Source organism: Thalassophryne amazonica, chromosome 18 (assembly GCF_902500255.1).
Source record: "Thalassophryne amazonica chromosome 18, fThaAma1.1, whole genome shotgun sequence".
Classification (NCBI taxonomy): domain Eukaryota; kingdom Metazoa; phylum Chordata; class Actinopteri; order Batrachoidiformes; family Batrachoididae; genus Thalassophryne; species Thalassophryne amazonica.
The window spans coordinates 64,431,452-64,449,168 of record NC_047120.1 but is presented as its reverse complement, the minus strand read 5'-3'; the positions used below and the strand labels follow the sequence as shown (position 1 = coordinate 64,449,168).

The 17,717-nt window shown below is 40.1% G+C and overlaps 1 protein-coding gene across 1 annotated transcript in view; it reads right to left on the bottom strand.

The window, feature by feature from the left end:
• Positions 1 to 9,400: 9,400 nt before the first annotated feature.
• Positions 9,401 to 17,717, bottom strand: part of aatkb (apoptosis-associated tyrosine kinase b) — a 132,424-nt gene continuing 124,107 nt past the window's right edge. The window contains exons 12-13 of the mRNA XM_034194553.1: positions 16,493 to 16,622; positions 9,401 to 9,648 (exon numbers count right to left, since the gene is read on the bottom strand). Of these exons, the coding sequence (XP_034050444.1) occupies positions 9,416 to 9,648; positions 16,493 to 16,622 (363 nt within the window). The 3' untranslated portion in view covers positions 9,401 to 9,415. The remainder of the gene's footprint in view (positions 9,649 to 16,492; positions 16,623 to 17,717) is intronic.

Genomic DNA, 17,717 nt, shown 5'->3' with positions numbered 1-17,717 from the left:
AGAACTGATTTAACACTATGAGTGTTGTTTTATCCCACTAGCAGAGTTGGTATAAGACTGTGATAGGGCTATTTTAACACTGTGAGAGTGAGTAGATTAAACACTTTGAGAGCTGATTTAACCCGATGACAAGGTTGGTATAAGACTGTGATAGAGCTCATTTAACACTATGGAAGAATTGATTTACTATGAGAGTTGTTTTATCCCAGTAGCAGAATTGGTATAAGACTGTGATAGAGCTGATTTAACACTATGAGAGAGAAAATTTAACACTATGAGAGTTGATTTAACCTTATGACAGGGTTGGTATAAAACTGTGGTAGAGCTAATTTAACACTATACGAGAATTGATTTAACACTATGGGGGTTGTTTTATCCCAATAGCAGAGTTGGTATAAGACTGCGATAGAGCTGATTTAACACTATGAGAGTTGTTTTATCCCAATAGCAGACTTAGTATAAGATGTAATAGAGCTGATTTAACACTATTAGAGTTGCTTTAACCCTATGATAGGGTTGGTATAAAACTGTGATAGAGTTAATTTAGCACTATAAGAGAATTTATTTAAGACTATGAGAGTTGCTTTAACTCTATGATAGGGTTGGTATAAGACTGTGATAGAGCTAATTTAGCACTATAGGAGAACTGATTTAACACTGAGTGTTGATTTAACACTATGCTACAGCCAGTTTAACATTATTTAAGTGCTGGTTTAACACCTTGAGAGAGAGTTGGTTTAACACTCTAACAGAGCTACATAAAGGCTATTTGGAGTGGGTCGATATTCACTCAGTACAGATTCTGTTGTAGTAATTTCCTCAGAGATATTACCAGCATAACGATGCTTTTGACATTTCTCTGTGACTGGCTGGAGTAACAACCCCTTTCAGTCTTTAGACTGAATTGGCAGCCAGAACTTTGAGGCAAATTGTCTTTAAGTGCAGCCTGAAAGGAAGGGTAATGATTTTTATTAGCGTTTTAATGCATATGTGTTTTCACTCTTATTTTGTTCCCACTCATTGTCAGCCTTTCATTTCTATGTTTTGTTTTTGGATAATTTACTGAAAAACATCATCGTGTATGACCTTTGACCTTTACCTCAATCACCGTTGACAATCTTCACCACAATCAAGACCTTTGAATAAAATGTAGATTTTCTTGCTGTTCTCTATTTCAGCACTAAACCTCCCATTGAGTTGACCACGGTGGCTCCAGCCAAACAGCACGTTTTGGATTGTGAAGCCAAAGACGACCAACCCGCCGAAGCTCACTATGACTCAATGGAGGAGACGGATTACTGCTGAGAGTTATTCTGAGCTGGAGATAGATCACTGGTGCTGGTTGCCACCTACCTGCCAGGAAGCTTTGATTTAACCAGACTGATCAAAATGTCACAAGCTAAAATGTGAATGTGGACACCTGACAACATTATTTTCACCTGAGACCACATTTAAACTGTGTGACGGTTCATTAACAAACATCTGACATATTCCAGTTTACACTGAATTAATGATGTTGGTGAAAACTAAAATGATAAGAAAGTCAGAATCAAATATTTTAGTGTTTAATGTACTCAATGGGACAACATCACCAATGTAAGATTATTTCCGGACAAATTTCTTAAAATATTTCTAATATTTTGATATTAATATTAATACTAATATATTAATACTAAATATACTAATATTAATACTAATATTAATACTAATATTAGTTGCAAGTTTAGTGAAACAGAGGAGAATCTATGAAGAATTCTGAGGAAATCTATGTTAGCATGTTAAGAAAAAGTATTTCTAAGAAGAAATAATTATGTGGACAAAATGTAGAAAATTGCCATACTTAGGTGCAGAAACCTGACAACAAAAGAAATCTGAGAAAATATTTTTAGAAAGAGTTTGAGAAAATAACATTTTGACAAAAATAACAGTCACGATGTTATCAGAACATAATGACTATAAAAATCATGTATTCTGTATAAAAAAGGTGTCAAAATTGGGATATCATGGATGGAAATATATCTCAAAATAAAAAGCAGAGAAAATTGTCTTTAAATTCAATACTATACGGACACGGATGATAAATAAAGCATTTATTTATTATCAGTGATTTATAGTGTCAAGAATTGTTATCAAATGTTGAAAATCAAGCCGATGAAAAAGGTTTAACAGAGAAAATCTCCATTACAAGAAAAAAATGTAATTAATAATACAATTTTTTGGGAAGCATTGGTGCCTAACAAAAATGATAACTTTAGAGGGGAAAATTATTAATATTACTTCCAAAAAATTGATGTAATATCATTTTTTGATATAATATTGAAGGATGAGATTAAGACTTAATCTTGTTTAGAATTCATTAATAATAAAATCCAGAATCTACCACATCATAAAGCAATAAAACAACCGCTCTGTTATGTGTCGGACGCAGCTCGGAGAACCGACCAGCGTTTGAAGGACCCAGTATGAAATAAGCAGAGCACGGTACAAAGGCTAACTGAATTTAATACATAACAGTGATAATAACAAAAAGGTGCGGCCTGGCGTGGTGCGCTCCCAGCAGCGCTAACGGTCCGGAGCCAAAAGCTGTTTCGGACCCAAGGACCCCGCCGACACCCCCCAGGTGGCCGCAACAACCGAGTCTGTGAAAGAAGGAACCATTATGTGAGTCCACACTCTACACACAGAACACTTAAAGGTGTACAAACAGCAAACACTTCCTGGCTTGATTACTGATCAGCTTCCCAACCTGCAGGCATGGAACATCCAGTTCACAAAACTCCACTGCAGTGGAAGCTGATACATGACTAACAAACAGCTCAATACAATAAGGTGTGAGGGACACCACATTTACTGACTGTATAACTGTTAGTCACAAAATCTAACGTACCTCAGGAAGTGTGCTGACGAGCGTGAGACCTCACCCCCTCCTCTTTCACAGACTGTGCATCAAACCTGGACGTTCTCAGCATCCGCTGCTGATGAGATGGCTCCCGAGACGACGATCTCACCTGTCTGGTCACAAGGTCGAGTCTCTGGCAAATACACACTGTGCACTCCAGTCTTAAATGCCAACATGTTCCAATCCATCCAGATGCACCACAGCTGTGAGTCCTGACGAGTCGCAGGTGATCAGGGTGAGGTCCTGACAGCCTCAGCAACACAGCCACTCAGTCCCAAACGCACGCCACCTGGGAGGAAAACCAAAAAACAGAAACAAACCTGCAGCCAGGCCCCCCCAGCCATATAACACGCTCTGTCCAAAGAAAAATTTTAGTTAATCAGACTTAATCAGATAATGATGTCCTACTGGAATTTTTACATTTTGGAACATGAGTCAATCAGACTTTGCTCTGTAAACAGGAATACGAATGGAATATTCCTTAAACAGCTCATGTAAAAACCATAATCTAGATATGGTCTTTTTCATAATAAGAGCAAAAATCTGATTATTGCTGTCCATGCAAACATAGTCACAGAATTAAATGAGCAAGACTGACTAGCTAGCTAGCTAGCCTCTGTCGTGAATATATTTACAAAAATCACTTGAATGAACTCCTCTGAGAACTGTCTGTAAACTTTCTGGATGCATACTTAGGAACAGTTTAATAGTGAGGAAGGCAGAATTTTGTAGCATTACATTAAGTAATGAAGCTAGCTAATGATAGCTCACGCCATTTTGGACAGTTTACTTCTGTCCTCTCAAAGTTCAGTCACTTTAAAACTGTGGGAGATTGGCATAAAACAAGTGTTTTCAGAGTTCAGCAAAACTGCTGTTACCAAGAATGATAGTACAAAACCATTTCAAACAAGCTCAAACCGATGTACAGAGAGCAGAGGCAGACAAAAACAGAATGTAGCAGCTTTTTAATACAGTTGTGCAGGTTTGTACAATGATATATTGGCTTATTTCATGTCCACAGAACTACTGTTAACGTCTAAATGTTAAACGTCTCCATTTACCACAAGCTAACTTTGTACTAAGAACATGAAAATGGATGTCCGTGTCTTTCTGCAATCCATAAGCGTTTACCAAGATTACAACAAAAATAAGAATTTAACAAAGAAACGGTGAACATAATGTGTTTAAAAAAACCTTGACTTTTTAGTGACACAATCACAATGATATTAAAAAAAATTCCTTTAGAGTCTGCATACAATCACTTAAAAAAGTATTTTAAGGTGCAAAAACAACCTGTTTTCAGTGTAAAACCATAAAAACTACAATAAATAACTAATGAAACAACACATTTCATATGGTATAAAAACAAATTTCACAACTTAATTAAAAAGAATATATAATTAAAGAAGTAAATACCTCCACAAGCCAACCTGATTGTTTTAAATAATTTTTTCCTCACAATTAGACATAGTTATGACATGTGCATGATTGATAAAAATAGCCACCGACTTTATGAATCAGTTCAAAGTAATTTATTAAGAGAAAATGGGAATATGAGGATTTATTCCCTCTGTTTTAAAATAGATTTAACCAGTTTGAAAAGTTTTTCTAAACAAAAGCTCTTTCAATCATTTTTTGTATTGAATGCTCAAAAACATACTTGATCTGGGTGATTAAACCATAATGCATTTTTTTAAAATTAATGATCTCTATATTGGGACACCTCCTGTTCAAGGTCACACCAGTTTGGGATTCAAATTAACAACTGTTCATTCACTAACTGTCCAGTCACTTTTTTCCAAAGCTTGGTTTTAAACCGGATCTGACTGGTTAAAAAAAAAGATTTTGGATTACTGTTTAGCATAAACAATTCATTTTAATACATCTACTTTGGTTCTGGCATTTTTAAAAAATTCAGTCAAATAAATTATTAAATTGTGAACATAATATAGTAAACTATAGTAACAACAGATCATAAACTTTTCAAATCATCTCACATCTCTTAATAATACAGAAAGTGATCATTAATACCTTAGTTATTACTAAAATGTAATAGTTTGTCTTCCAAACAATATTTCCAGGAAGTTTCTTAAAATCTGTTCAAAATCCTTTTGGAGACCAAAAACAAAACCTCCTTGAAGGTGAGAAAAAGAACTTTCTTGTTAAAATATTCATTGCAAACATTTAACATACATAAAAAAGACCCCATCATAAATAGATTGTATATTTTGAAAAATTACTGTGTATGCAGACGTTCTCCAATATTGAATACAGTTTTTACAAGTGTTTGTGTGACAGGGTGAATGTGACGCATTTAAAAACGCAGCAGAAATGCAGACTATCTCCAAATCGACAGACATCATGGGAAACACTTTAAAGAGCAGAATTTACTCCAAGTGAGGAGACCAGACCAAGTCTGCAGTTCATTCACAGTAAATTATGCATTTTGGAGGTTTTTTTTCTTTTCTATGACCATTTTTTCATTTCTGCCACTGAAACTGGGGTCAGAATTCTCAGACACTAAATACACACTAAACACAACTGTTTTTTGTGTAACTTGGTAGCATGTGGGATCTCTCCAAATTAAAGTAAAACAAAATTCTGAGTATAAAAAGAGAAATCTTACGCAGTGAATGAAATAAAATTAAGATAAACTTAAAGCAAGTTGAAACAAACAGAAAATATGAAATAAATCAAATTTACCTTTTAAAAAAAATCTGTTATGGCTCGGTTTCCCAAAAAAACTTCACAGCTGATTGATTTTACCCCCCCCCCCCCCCCCATTTTCACTGATCAGAATCTTGACTTTGTGCTACCAGTTGTTTTCTTTTCCTATTTTCATTGACCTGTCACTCTATGTTATTGGTCAATAAGAAGACAGCATGAGTAAGACCCGCCTACCCACTATATTACAAACATAACTATATGAAAAAAAAAATCCAGCATCGTAACAAAAGAACTGTTATCATAAAGCAAAGAAATCTAAAGCACTGTAATCAATAAAAAATAATAATACAGTTGGATTAAAACCAAAATGTTTTTAAAGCATTTTTAAAATTTCATTGTTTTCACTCATTGTTTCTAATACTTAAGATATATTGACACAAACTCTTACATTGAGAACACTTATGTATCCCAACAACCATACATTATTTTATAAAGGGGGTAACTTATCTTCAAGATAGGTGCAAGTGAGCTAACCACACCAGCTCAATGATGAGTCGTCAATTTACCGGACTAGCAAAACCGTGTTTCCCGCTAGGTCGGGAAGGGAGCAAATACTTCAAGAGATTTTTTTCCCTATTGTCGAACAGGTAACATCAGACTATTGTGAATATTGATTGATCTGTTTTGCAAATAGATTTACTCCAGTACAGCACAATTTATCACAATTGGATTGTGTGACTCAGGTAGCTAATAAGCTAGCTTTCATTTCATTTCCCTCACCTCAAATGTCAGCAGCATCTACATGACTTCAGTGCAAATTGTCAGAAAACTGTTTTTTAAATTTAAAACACAAGTAGTCCATGTCACTACCCTTAAATCGACTAACCAGGTTCAGAATATGAATGTATGAATGAATAGTACTGTGAATTTAACTTAACTTTTGAAAAAGGAGCTGGAAAAATACACCAAAACAAGATAGTAGAGAAGACACGCTTTGTCCCCTGTTTACAATGGGGTACTCAGGTCAAAGCAGTTTCAGTCTTTTGATCATGGTAATGAGTCATTCACATCATCAGGAGAGTCATCAGGAGAGGTGTCAGTCCCATTATTAGGAGGGACAGCTCCTCTGTCATTAGGAGGGTACTAACTAGAGCACAATAGGTGCTAATTAGAGCAATTGTTTAGTCACTAGCCTATAGCAGTCTGTCTCTTGGTAGGAGGGGTCTGGTTAGGTTTAAAACTCCAGCTTTTGTGGCTTTTGTTATTCTTCTCTACAAGAGTCAAGACAGAAGTCAGACTACCAGAGCAAGAATTTTAGCTGAGGAAGCTTCTGCAATTTGAAGCGAAACGTCCTCTCGTCAAGCAATCCAGTCCAGTCGAACATTCAAGTTTCTCTACTATGGAAACCACATGGACAACTGAGAGCCTTCACAGAAACCAAAACAAGTTGCATTGCTACATTTGAAGTTACTATTTATGGTCCATGAACTTTCTGCTTTTTATATTTAGATTCGACTGAAACCAGACAAAGTTTCAACACCTGTTTTTGAAAGGTGATCACTCAGGGGGAATCATGGCTGAAAGGAAAAGCTGCATGGTTTTTTTTTTCTATTGTTTGAACAGCCAATGAACAGAAACCTTCTTTCTTTTCTTTTCTTTTTTTTTTTTTTTTACACAGAGCTATTTGTCATAATGACATGAGCCATGAATTCATGAAAAATGGTACATTTAGAGTTCTGATACAAACAGAAAACAATGAGGTCATCTAGATTTTCACATTGATGCACCTTAACCTCACAGGAAACAGAAGACTTCCTCTTTGTGTCCTTCACATTAAAGTGTCCATTCTGAATGAATTAATGAATGGGGGGGGGGGGGGGGGGGGGGGGGGGGGGGTGTGGAAGGGTGTGGAAGGGTGGACATTGTATTTCTTATATTACTGTAATTACTCTTGAGGTTCTTTAAGACAAGCAAAGCAATATCCTAAAAAGTACAAAGTCTGGAGATGTACAGTTTAGTTCAAAGTGCTGAGCCTTTGTTAAAAAGTCAAAGGTCATCGTTGAGAGATTTAAATGTCCCATTTGGAATCCACGATGTGTCTAACCTCGATAAAACTCTTCATCAGTAAAGAATACGATGCTTTCAAAAGATTTGTTCTTTGATGTGAAATATAAGAAGAATTCAACAAACTCCTCCTCCCCTGCTTTCATAAAAGGTTCTTACATCATACATATATATTACTCTGTAAATCATTTAAATATTAACTTGATTATTCTGAACAGCTCAAGTCTTACACGGTGTTAGGAACCTTTCCAAGGTAAGAGGCACTGTTTCGTGTTTCTAAAACCTGACCCGAAGTCATGCTAACAAAACGGGATTTAGCGCAGTGCTGTGGCGTCTGATGCTTGATTATGCCTTTTCCCCAGCCTCGCTGCTTCCTGCAAAAACACAGAAGTGACACAAAAACACAAATCAAAACAAAAAAAGGAAGCAGAAAATAATGGTAAAGATGCTTAGAAAATTAAAGTTTGTAAAAAGCTGTTGAATTCTTATGTGATTAAAGTTTTCTGAAAATTTCTGGAGGTCCAGATTTGGAGCAAAGTGCAAGTTACTAGTTATGCAAAATGTTATTACATTGACACAACGCCTTTGACTGATGACGGGTTGTTTTAAAGAAAACCCAAACCAAAGTTAGGGTTTCGATGTATAGCCACGCTAACCACCAGCATGCTAACCACTATTGATGCTAACTGCAGGTAACACCAGTGCCATGGTTAGCCATGGTTAGCGTGACTGCATGCAATATGGTAATAGGGCACCACAGCCTCGTTTGAACCCTGCGTGATATCGCAGGATTTGACCACTTAGGGGGACCTCCGCTCCGTTCTGCAATTATATACACAGCATAAGTTCACATGGAAAAATGGTGTACTGTTTTGTTTTTGGCTGCAATCACCGAAGCAGTCGTGAAAAGTATTTTTTTCAGTTCCCAGTCAAGAAGGGAAGTCGAGACGAGTGGGAGACGTCATGTCGGTAAGTGTTAGCCTACACAGCTAACCAGAGTAGCGACTTTCTCTTGCCTGCAAAACCGCCTTTACATGTTTAAGCTCTGGGTCATAAACAAACCACAACACATCAGTTTTCCACCACAGTCACCTTTTCATTTTCATTGTGTTTGTGTGGAATTTGCCCAAGAACTCAGAGAAAATGCTGTGTTTTTTCCAAGGAAGTAGAGAAATTACGTCATATGTGTCATATTTTACCCCTTTAGCGCCCGCCTTCAAACAAGACTGCGCTACCCAATTGCATATTGTAACTGCTCATGCTAGCTGCGTTTAGCATTTTCTAGAATGTGGTTCATCCATATAGACACTATGTCCACTGTAATACAGCAATTTCCAGAAACGTTTTACAGCACTAATTCCCAAACAAACTGAAATCTTTAATTAATGGACCTTGAATATTAACACAAGTAAATTTTCAATGTCAACTTTATGGTGTATATTTGTTGGGTTACATATGAGGGGTGACATGGTGGCAGAAAAGAAGGCCAGAGGTTCAAAGTGCACCTGACCCCAGTTTCTTGACACATGTAGGGTTGTATCAGGCAGGGCATCCAGTGTAATGTGATTGATTGATTGTCAGCAAATAAAATTTTGCTCATATCAGGATCTGTTTGTGAAATTTAAATTCAGAATTCTTAACAAATTGGCTGCAGAATAACATTAATTTCACTGTAGAATTCCAGGATTGTTTGATGCTGGTGGATGTATTGGCTCTGCAAGTACCAATAATATTAATTACAAACCTAAACTGGAATTTGAAACAATAAATAAATTGAAAAACATGTTATTTTACATCTGTGTTATCTGAGTCACCTCTTGCAGAGTCCATATCAGAGTCTGAGATGTGTGTGATGGAGAATCTGGATACAGTGGGTGAGATGGTGAAGCGGGAGAACTGCACCACCGGTTTGGGTTCTGGGACTTTGGAAACGGGACGAGGTGGGGTTGAGTCCGAGGGGTCTGAAGATGTTGGCAGGGGGAGCAGGGGGAAGTCATCCTCCCATTCATACCCAGCACCTAAAATGGCAGTTGAGAATTATTCATTTATCAACTCACATATTAGCAAACATTAACTTAGAGATTTCAAGAATAAAGTCGCTGACAAAAATAACAGATTCTAAGTTTTATATTAAGTTGTAATAATGCAATGTTACAAGAAAAGTGTCACAAGTGTCACAAACTTTGACGTTTCAGGTGGGTAATTTTCAGAGAACTGCTGAAATGCGCTTTGGATTTTTGAGTAAGACACAATGAAGTGATGGTACATGAACATTCTCTTGGTATTCCTTGTTGATAAAATCCAAACCTGTGTGCCGTCTTTTTAAATATGTTCTCTAAATAACTGTTATAGTGATATAGTCCATGGGCCAAGTAGGTTTTCGGTACCACTTAAGGGGGCAAAACGACACTTACAATCAAGCCTCAGTGTACTATGGCCTACACAAAAATGTATGATAGCCATCCCAGAGTGGTAGCTATAGCCAGGTAGGGGGTCAATGGAGGGTTATACAGAGGTCAAAATTTAAAAATACTCCAGTCACATTGAAAAATATATCTCATTATTTGCTGGATCGGTGCAAGTCCAAAAAAGTATAGTTTGGACTAACTATGAGTGAATGTTATGGATTTATGGGATAAAAACAGCAAAAATTGTGACAAAGGTCAGTTTCAGTTTGTACAGGGGTCAAAAGTTAAAGTTGCTCCAATTTCAGTAAAAAATATGCAAATTATTGGTTGAGTTAATAGGGTTTTCAAAAAAAAAAAATTACCATTTGTTGTGCTTATTTGTCACGTTACAGGGTAACATGATACGTCATAGAATCCAATATACGTCGACTTTATTTGACCTTTACTTTGCAGACCAAGCATTGAACACAGGCAAAACTATTCCATTTATTATTCATTTTATTTCAACCAATTCAACCAACTATTTCTGTGCTAGTCACAGTTTGTCCATCACAAACACCATGTTCGAGCACAAGGGTGTCCATAAGTGCACGTGGCACCAGGACACCCTGAGCCGGAGGTCGATGATCGACTTTGTAGTCATATCATCTGACCTTCGGCCACGTGTCTCAGACACTCGAGTGAAGAGAGGGGCAGAGCTGTCGACCGATCACCACCTGGTGGTGAGTTGGATCCGCTGGGAGGGGAGGAAGCCGGTCAGACCTGGCAGGCCCAAACGTATCGTGAGGGTCTGCTGGGAACGACTGGCGGAACCCTCTGTCAGCGAGGTCTTCAACTCCCACCTCCGGGAGAGCTTCTCCCAGATCCCGGGGGAGGTTGGAGACATGGAGTCCGAGTGGACCATGTTCTCCACCTCCATTGTCGATGCGGCCGCTCGTAGCTGCGGTCGCAAGGTCTCTGGTGCCTGTCACGGCGGCAATCCCCGAACCCGGTGGTAAGTAAGGGATGCTGTCAAGCTGAAGAAGGAGTCCTACTTATCTTTGTTGGTAGGTGGGACCCCAGAGGCAGCTGACAGGTACTGGCAGGCCAAGCGTGCCACAGCCCGTGTGGTCGCAGAGGCAAAAACACAGGTCTGGGAGGAGTTTGGGGAGGCTATGGAGGAGGACTATCGGTTGGCCTAGAAGAGATTCTGGCAAACCGCCCGACGCTTCAGGAGGCGGAAGCAGCTCTCCACCAGCACTGTTTACGGTGCGGGTGGGGAGCTGTTGACCCTGACTGGGGATGTTGTCGGGCAGTGGAAGGAGTACTTCGAGGATCTCCTCAATCCCATCGTCACGTCTTCCGAAGAGGAAGCAGAGACTGGGGACTCAGAGGTGGACTCATCCATTACCCAGGCTGAAGTCACTGAGGTGGTTAGAAAGCTCCTTGGTGGCAAGGCTCCTGGGGTGGATGAAATCCATCCTGAGTACCTTAAGTCTCTGGATGTTGTGAGACTGTCTTGGCTGACACGCCTCTGCAACATCGCGTGGCGATCAGGGACAGTGCCTCTGGATTGGCAGACCGGGGTGGTGGTCCCTCTGTTTAAGAAGGGGAACCGGAGGGTGTGTTCCAACTATAGGCGGCTCACACTCCTCAGCCTCCCCGGTAAGGTCTATTCCAGAGTACTGGAGAGGAGAATTCAACCGATGGTCGAACCTCGGATTCAGGAGGAGCACGGTAGTTTTCGTCCTGGTCGCGGCACACTGGACCAGCTCTACACGCTCCATTGGGTGCACAAGGGTTCATGGGAGTTCGCCCAACCAGTCCACATGTGTTTTGTGGATCTGGAGAAGGCATTCGACCCTGTCCCTTGGGGCCCCCTGTGGGGAGTGCTCCGGGAGTATGGGGTCTGGGGTCCTTTGCTAAGGGCTATCCGGTCCCTGTACGACCGCAGCAGGAGCTTGGTTCGCATTGCCGGTAGTAAGTCAAACCTGTTTCCAGTGCACGTTGGCCTCCGCCAGGGCTGCCCTTTGTCACCGGTTCTGTTCATTATTTTTATGGACAGAATTTATAGGTGCAGCCAGGGTGTAGAGGGGGTCTGGTTTGGGAGCCACAGAATCTCGTCTCTGCTGTTTGCGGACGATGTGATTCTGTTGGCTTCATCAAATCAGGACCTTCAGCGTGCACTGGGGTGGTTTGCGGCCGAGTGTGAAGCGTCCGGGATGAAAATCAGCACCTCCAAATCCGAGGCCATGGTTCTCGACCGGAAAAAGGTGCTTTGCCCTCTTCAGGTCGGTGGAGTGTCCTTGCCTCAAGTGGAGGAGTTTAAGTATCTCGGGGTCTTGTTCACGAGTGAGGGATGGATGGAGCGTGAGATCAATAGACGGATCTGTGCAGCATCTGCAGTCCAACATTAGGTCTCTTTCTTCTAAGTCCCTGTTGGTAAATGATATAATAATTGATCAACGTATTGATTTATTCTGCCTAACAGAAACTTGGTTACAGCAGGATGAATATGTTAGTTTAAATGAGTCAACACCCCCGAGTCACACTAACTGTCAGAATGCTCGTAGCACGGGCCGGGGCGGAGGATTAGCAGCAATCTTCCATTCCAGCTTATTAATTAATCAAAAACCTAGACAGAGCTTTAATTCATTTGAAAGCTTGTCTCTTAGTCTTGTCCATCCAAATTGGAAGTCCCAAAAACCAGTTTTATTTGTTATTATCTATCGTCCACCTGGTCGTTACTGTGAGTTTCTCTGTGAATTTTCAGACCTTTTGTCTGACTTAGTGCTTAGCTCAGATAAGATAATTATAGTGGGCGATTTTAACATCCACACAGATGCTGAGAATGACAGCCTCAACACTGCATTTAATCTATTATTAGACTCTATCGGCTTTGCTCAAAAAGTAAATCAGTCCACCCACCACTTTAATCATATTTTAGATCTTGTTCTGACTTATGGTATGGAAATAGAAGACTTAACAGTATTCCCTGAAAACTCCCTTTTGTCTGATCATTTTTTAATAACATTTACATTTACCCTGATGGACTACCCTGCAGTGGGGAATAAGTTTCATTACACTAGAAGTCTTTCAGAAAGCGCTGTAACTAGGTTTAAGGATATGATTCCTTCTTTATGTTCTCTAATGTCATATACCAACACAGAGCAGAGTAGCTACCTAAACTCTGTAAGGGAGTTAGAGTATCTTGTCAATAGTTTTACATCCTCATTGAAGACAACTTTGGATGCTGTAGCTCCTCTGAAAAAGAGAGCTTTAAATCAGAAGTGTCTGACTCCGTGGTATAACTCACAAACTCGTAGCTTAAAGCAGATAACCCGTAAGTTGGAGAGGAAATGGCGTCTCACTAATTTAGAAGATCTTCACTTAGCCTGGAAAAAGAGTTTGTTGCTCTATAAGAAAGCCCTTCGTGAAGCTAGGACATCTTTCTACTTATCACTAATTGAAGAAAATAAGAACAACCCCAGGTTTCTTTTCAGCACTGTAGCCAGGCTGACAAAGAGTCAGAGCTCTATTGAGCTGAGTATTCCATTAACTTTAACTAGTAATGACTTCATGACTTTCTTTGCTAACAAAATTTTGACTATTAGAGAAAAAATTACTCATAACCATCCCAAAGATGTATCGTTATCTTTGGCTGCTTTCAGTGATGCCGGTATTTGGTTAGACTCTTTCTCTCCGATTGTTCTGTCTGAGTTATTTTCATTAGTTACTTCATCCAAACCATCAACATGCTTATTAGACCCCATTCCTGCCAGGCTGCTCAAGGAAGTCCTACCATTATTTAATGCTTCAATCTTAAATATGATCAATCTATCTTTGTTAGTTGGTTATGTACCACAGGCCTTTAAGGTGGCAGTAATTAAACCATTACTTAAAAAGCCATCACTTGACCCAGCTATCTTAGCTAATTATAGGCCAATCTCCAACCTTCCTTTTCTCTCAAAGATTCTTGAGAGGGTAGTTGTAAAACAGCTAACTGATCACCTGCAGAGGAATGGTCTATTTGAAGAGTTTCAGTCAGGTTTTAGAATTCATCATAGTACAGAAACAGCATTAGTGAAGGTTACAAATGATCTTCTTATGGCTTCGGACAGTGGACTTATCTCTGTGCTTGTTCTGTTGGACCTCAGTGCTGCTTTTGATACTGTTGACCATAAAATTTTATTACAGAGATTAGAGCATGTCATAGGTATTAAAGGCATTGCGCTGCGGTGGTTTGAATCATATTTGTCTAATAGATTACAGTTTGTTCATGTAAATGGGGAATCTTCTTCACAGACTAAAGTTAATTATGGAGTTCCACAAGGTTCTGTGCTAGGACCAATTTTATTCACTTTATACATGCTTCCCTTGGGCAGTATTATTAGACGGTATTGCTTAAATTTCATTGTTACGCAGATGATACCCAGCTTTATCTATCCATGAAGCCAGAGGATACGCACCAATTAGCTAAACTGCAGGATTGTCTTACAGACATAAAGACATGGATGACCTCTAATTTCCTGCTTTTAAACTCAGATAAAACTGAAGTTATTGTACTTGGCCCCACAAATCTTAGAAGCATGGTGTCTAACCAGATCGTTACTCTGGATGGCATTTCCCTGATCTCTAGTAATACTGTGAGAAATCTTGGAGTTATTTTTGATCAGGATATGTCATTCAAAGCGCATATTAAACAAATATGTAGGACTGCCTTTTTGCATTTACGCAATATCTCTAAAATCAGAAAGGTCTTGTCTCAGAGTGATGCTGAAAAACTAATTCATGCATTTGTTTCCTCTAGGCTGGACTATTGTAATTCATTATTATCAGGTTGTCCTAAAAGTTCCCTAAAAAGCCTTCAGTTGGTTCAGAATGCTGCAGCTAGAGTACTGACGGGGACTAGCAGGAGAGAGCATATCTCACCCGTGTTGGCCTCCCTTCATTGGCTTCCTGTTAATGCTAGAATAGAATTTAAAATTCTTCTTCTTACTTATAAGGTTTTGAATAATCAGGTCCCATCTTATCTTAGGGACCTCGTAGTACCATATTACCCCATTAGAGCGCTTCGCTCTCAGACTGCGGGCTTACTTGTAGTTCCTAGGGTTTGTAAGAGTAGAATGGGAGGCAGAGCCTTCAGCTTTCAGGCTCCTCTCCTGTGGAACCAGCTCCCAATTCAGATCAGGGAGACAGATACCCTCTCTACTTTTAAGATTAGGCTTAAAACTTTCCTTTTCGCTAAGGCTTATAGTTAGGGCTGGATCGGGTGACCCTGGACCATCCCTTGGTTATGTTGCTTTAGACGTAGACTGTGTTTCATAATTATTGTATGGCCTTGCCTTGCAATGTGGAGCACCTTGGGGCAACTGTTTGTTGTGATTTGGCGCTATACAAGAAAAAAGTTGATTGATTGATTGATGCGGTCACTGTATCGGACCGTCGTGGTGAGGAGAGAGCTGAGTAGGGGGGCAAAGCTCTCGATTTACCGATCATTCTACATTCCGATCCTCACCTATGGTCAGGAGATTTGGCTCATGACCGAAAGAACGAGATCGCAAGTACAAGCGGCCGAGATGAGTTTCCTCCGCAGGGTGGCTGGGCGCTCCCTTAGAGATAGGGTGAGGAGCTCGGTCACTCGGGAGGAGCTCGGAGTCGAGCCGCTGCTCCTCCATGTCGAAAGGAGCCAACTGAGGTGGCTCAGGCATCTTTTCCGGATGCCCCCTGGACGCCTCGCTGGAGAGGTGTTCCGGGCACGTCCCATTGGGAGGAGGCCCCGAGGAAGACCCAGGACACGCTGGAGGGACTACATCTCTCGGCTGGCTTGGGAATGCCTTGGGGCTCCCCCGGAGGAGCTGGGGGAGGTGTGTGTGGATCGGGAGGTCTGTGCGGCTTTGCTTGAGCTGCTGCCCCCGCAACCTGACTCCGGATAAAGCGGAAGAAAATGGATGGATGGATGGATGGATTTCAACCAATAATTTGCATAATTTTTTTTTACAATTTGTTTTATGGTACAAAGTGAAACTGATGTTTATCACAATTTTTGCTGTTTTTACCCCATAACTCCAGAAGATTCAGTCATAGTTAGTCCAAACTATACTTTTTTGGAATTGCTATGATCCAACAAATAATGAGGTATATTTTTCAATGTGATTGGAACATTTTTAAATTTTGACCTCTGTGTAACCCTCCATTGACCCCTACCTGGCTATAGCTACCGCTCTGGGATGGCTATCATACATTTTTGGGTAGGTCATAGTACACTGAGGCTGGATTCTAAGTGTTATTTAGTCCCCTTAAGTGGTACCAATTAGGTCAAAATTGATAACTAGCTGATGCACTAATACAGCTGTTCGTGCTACATTATCCCTGCAAAAAAGACTTTACCTTGAGAGTTTGGAATGTATGACCTACACTTTTTTTTCCAAAATAATTCTGTCTTTAAATACTGTGGTTGATCTGCTGTACTTACTTTCCTCTGAGATGTTTCCATCAGAGGAGTCATCTGAGGCGTTCACCCTTTCCTGGGATTTGCTTTGTGAACTTTGACCCTTGGCTCCTAAAGGAAAGCTGTGCTCAGCCAACTCCTTAGTCGGACTTTCCTAGAGGAAGGTGGGGTGAAGCAGAAGTTCAGCTCAGCATCACACCTGAGCAGGTAAATGACTTTAACAACATTATCTGGACTGAGAACATCAGAGACAACACACAGAGAAAACTGTGCAGTGCTATTTCAACCTACAGCTAAATTCTTTACTTCTTTATTTGCAATTTTAAGGTTTTAAAAACATGGTTTGATTTAATTTAGAACACGGCTGACGTGCCCTTTTCATACCCACATATTTCCTCCTCCTCTTTTTTTAAAAACAGGATTTCTCTCATATGACGCAACTGTCAGATGATTGATTACTGATAATGTTTTGATTAAGGTTGTAAAAAGTGGAAATTTAATTCAGAATCTGAGAAACTCAGATTTCACTTGTGTGTGAACAAGACTGCCTCCTACAGGAGAAGAGTGGGGGGGGGGGGGGGGGGGGGGCAGCTGTTCACATGATCTATGGCAGAAGTTTCAAACTCGTTCCAGAAAAGGCCGAGAGGGTACAAGTTTTCTTTGCAACTTCCCACTCCAACAGGTGATTTCACTGATTAACATCACTTTGAGCAGATGGAATCAGTTAATCAGTGAGTGGGTGGCTGCAAAGAAAACCTGCACCCTCTCGGCCCTTTCTGGAATGAGTTAGAAACCTCTGATCTATGGAATGCGAACGACAAGAAAACACATTTGAATGAATCTTTACAGATGTTAGATTGAAGAAGAGGTCTTCAGAACAGAGTGACTGGGTTTTGTTATTCAGATTAGAAATGATTACCGGCGTGCACATTCAGCAATGTTAGGATTCAATTTCAGTTTGAGCTGTTTGTGCCAAATAGACCTGGCAACTGTCATAAATCAACCATGTGCACGTGAATGAAAAACCAGACAGCAAATACACGATGCGCTCACGTATCCTCAGTCCGCTTTGGCAGCTGAGGTGTGTTTAACAGAATGTTTGTTGGAGGAAACATCTGCCTCCAGGGACAAAAAAGCTCTGAGTGAATCAGTGAGTTTGTGTTCTGAACCCCAGTGCCTGACAGGAAATGGGCGCCAACCCTCTCTGAAGCTGACGTTTGATCACAGTGACATTGGCTCCCTGAGTGAT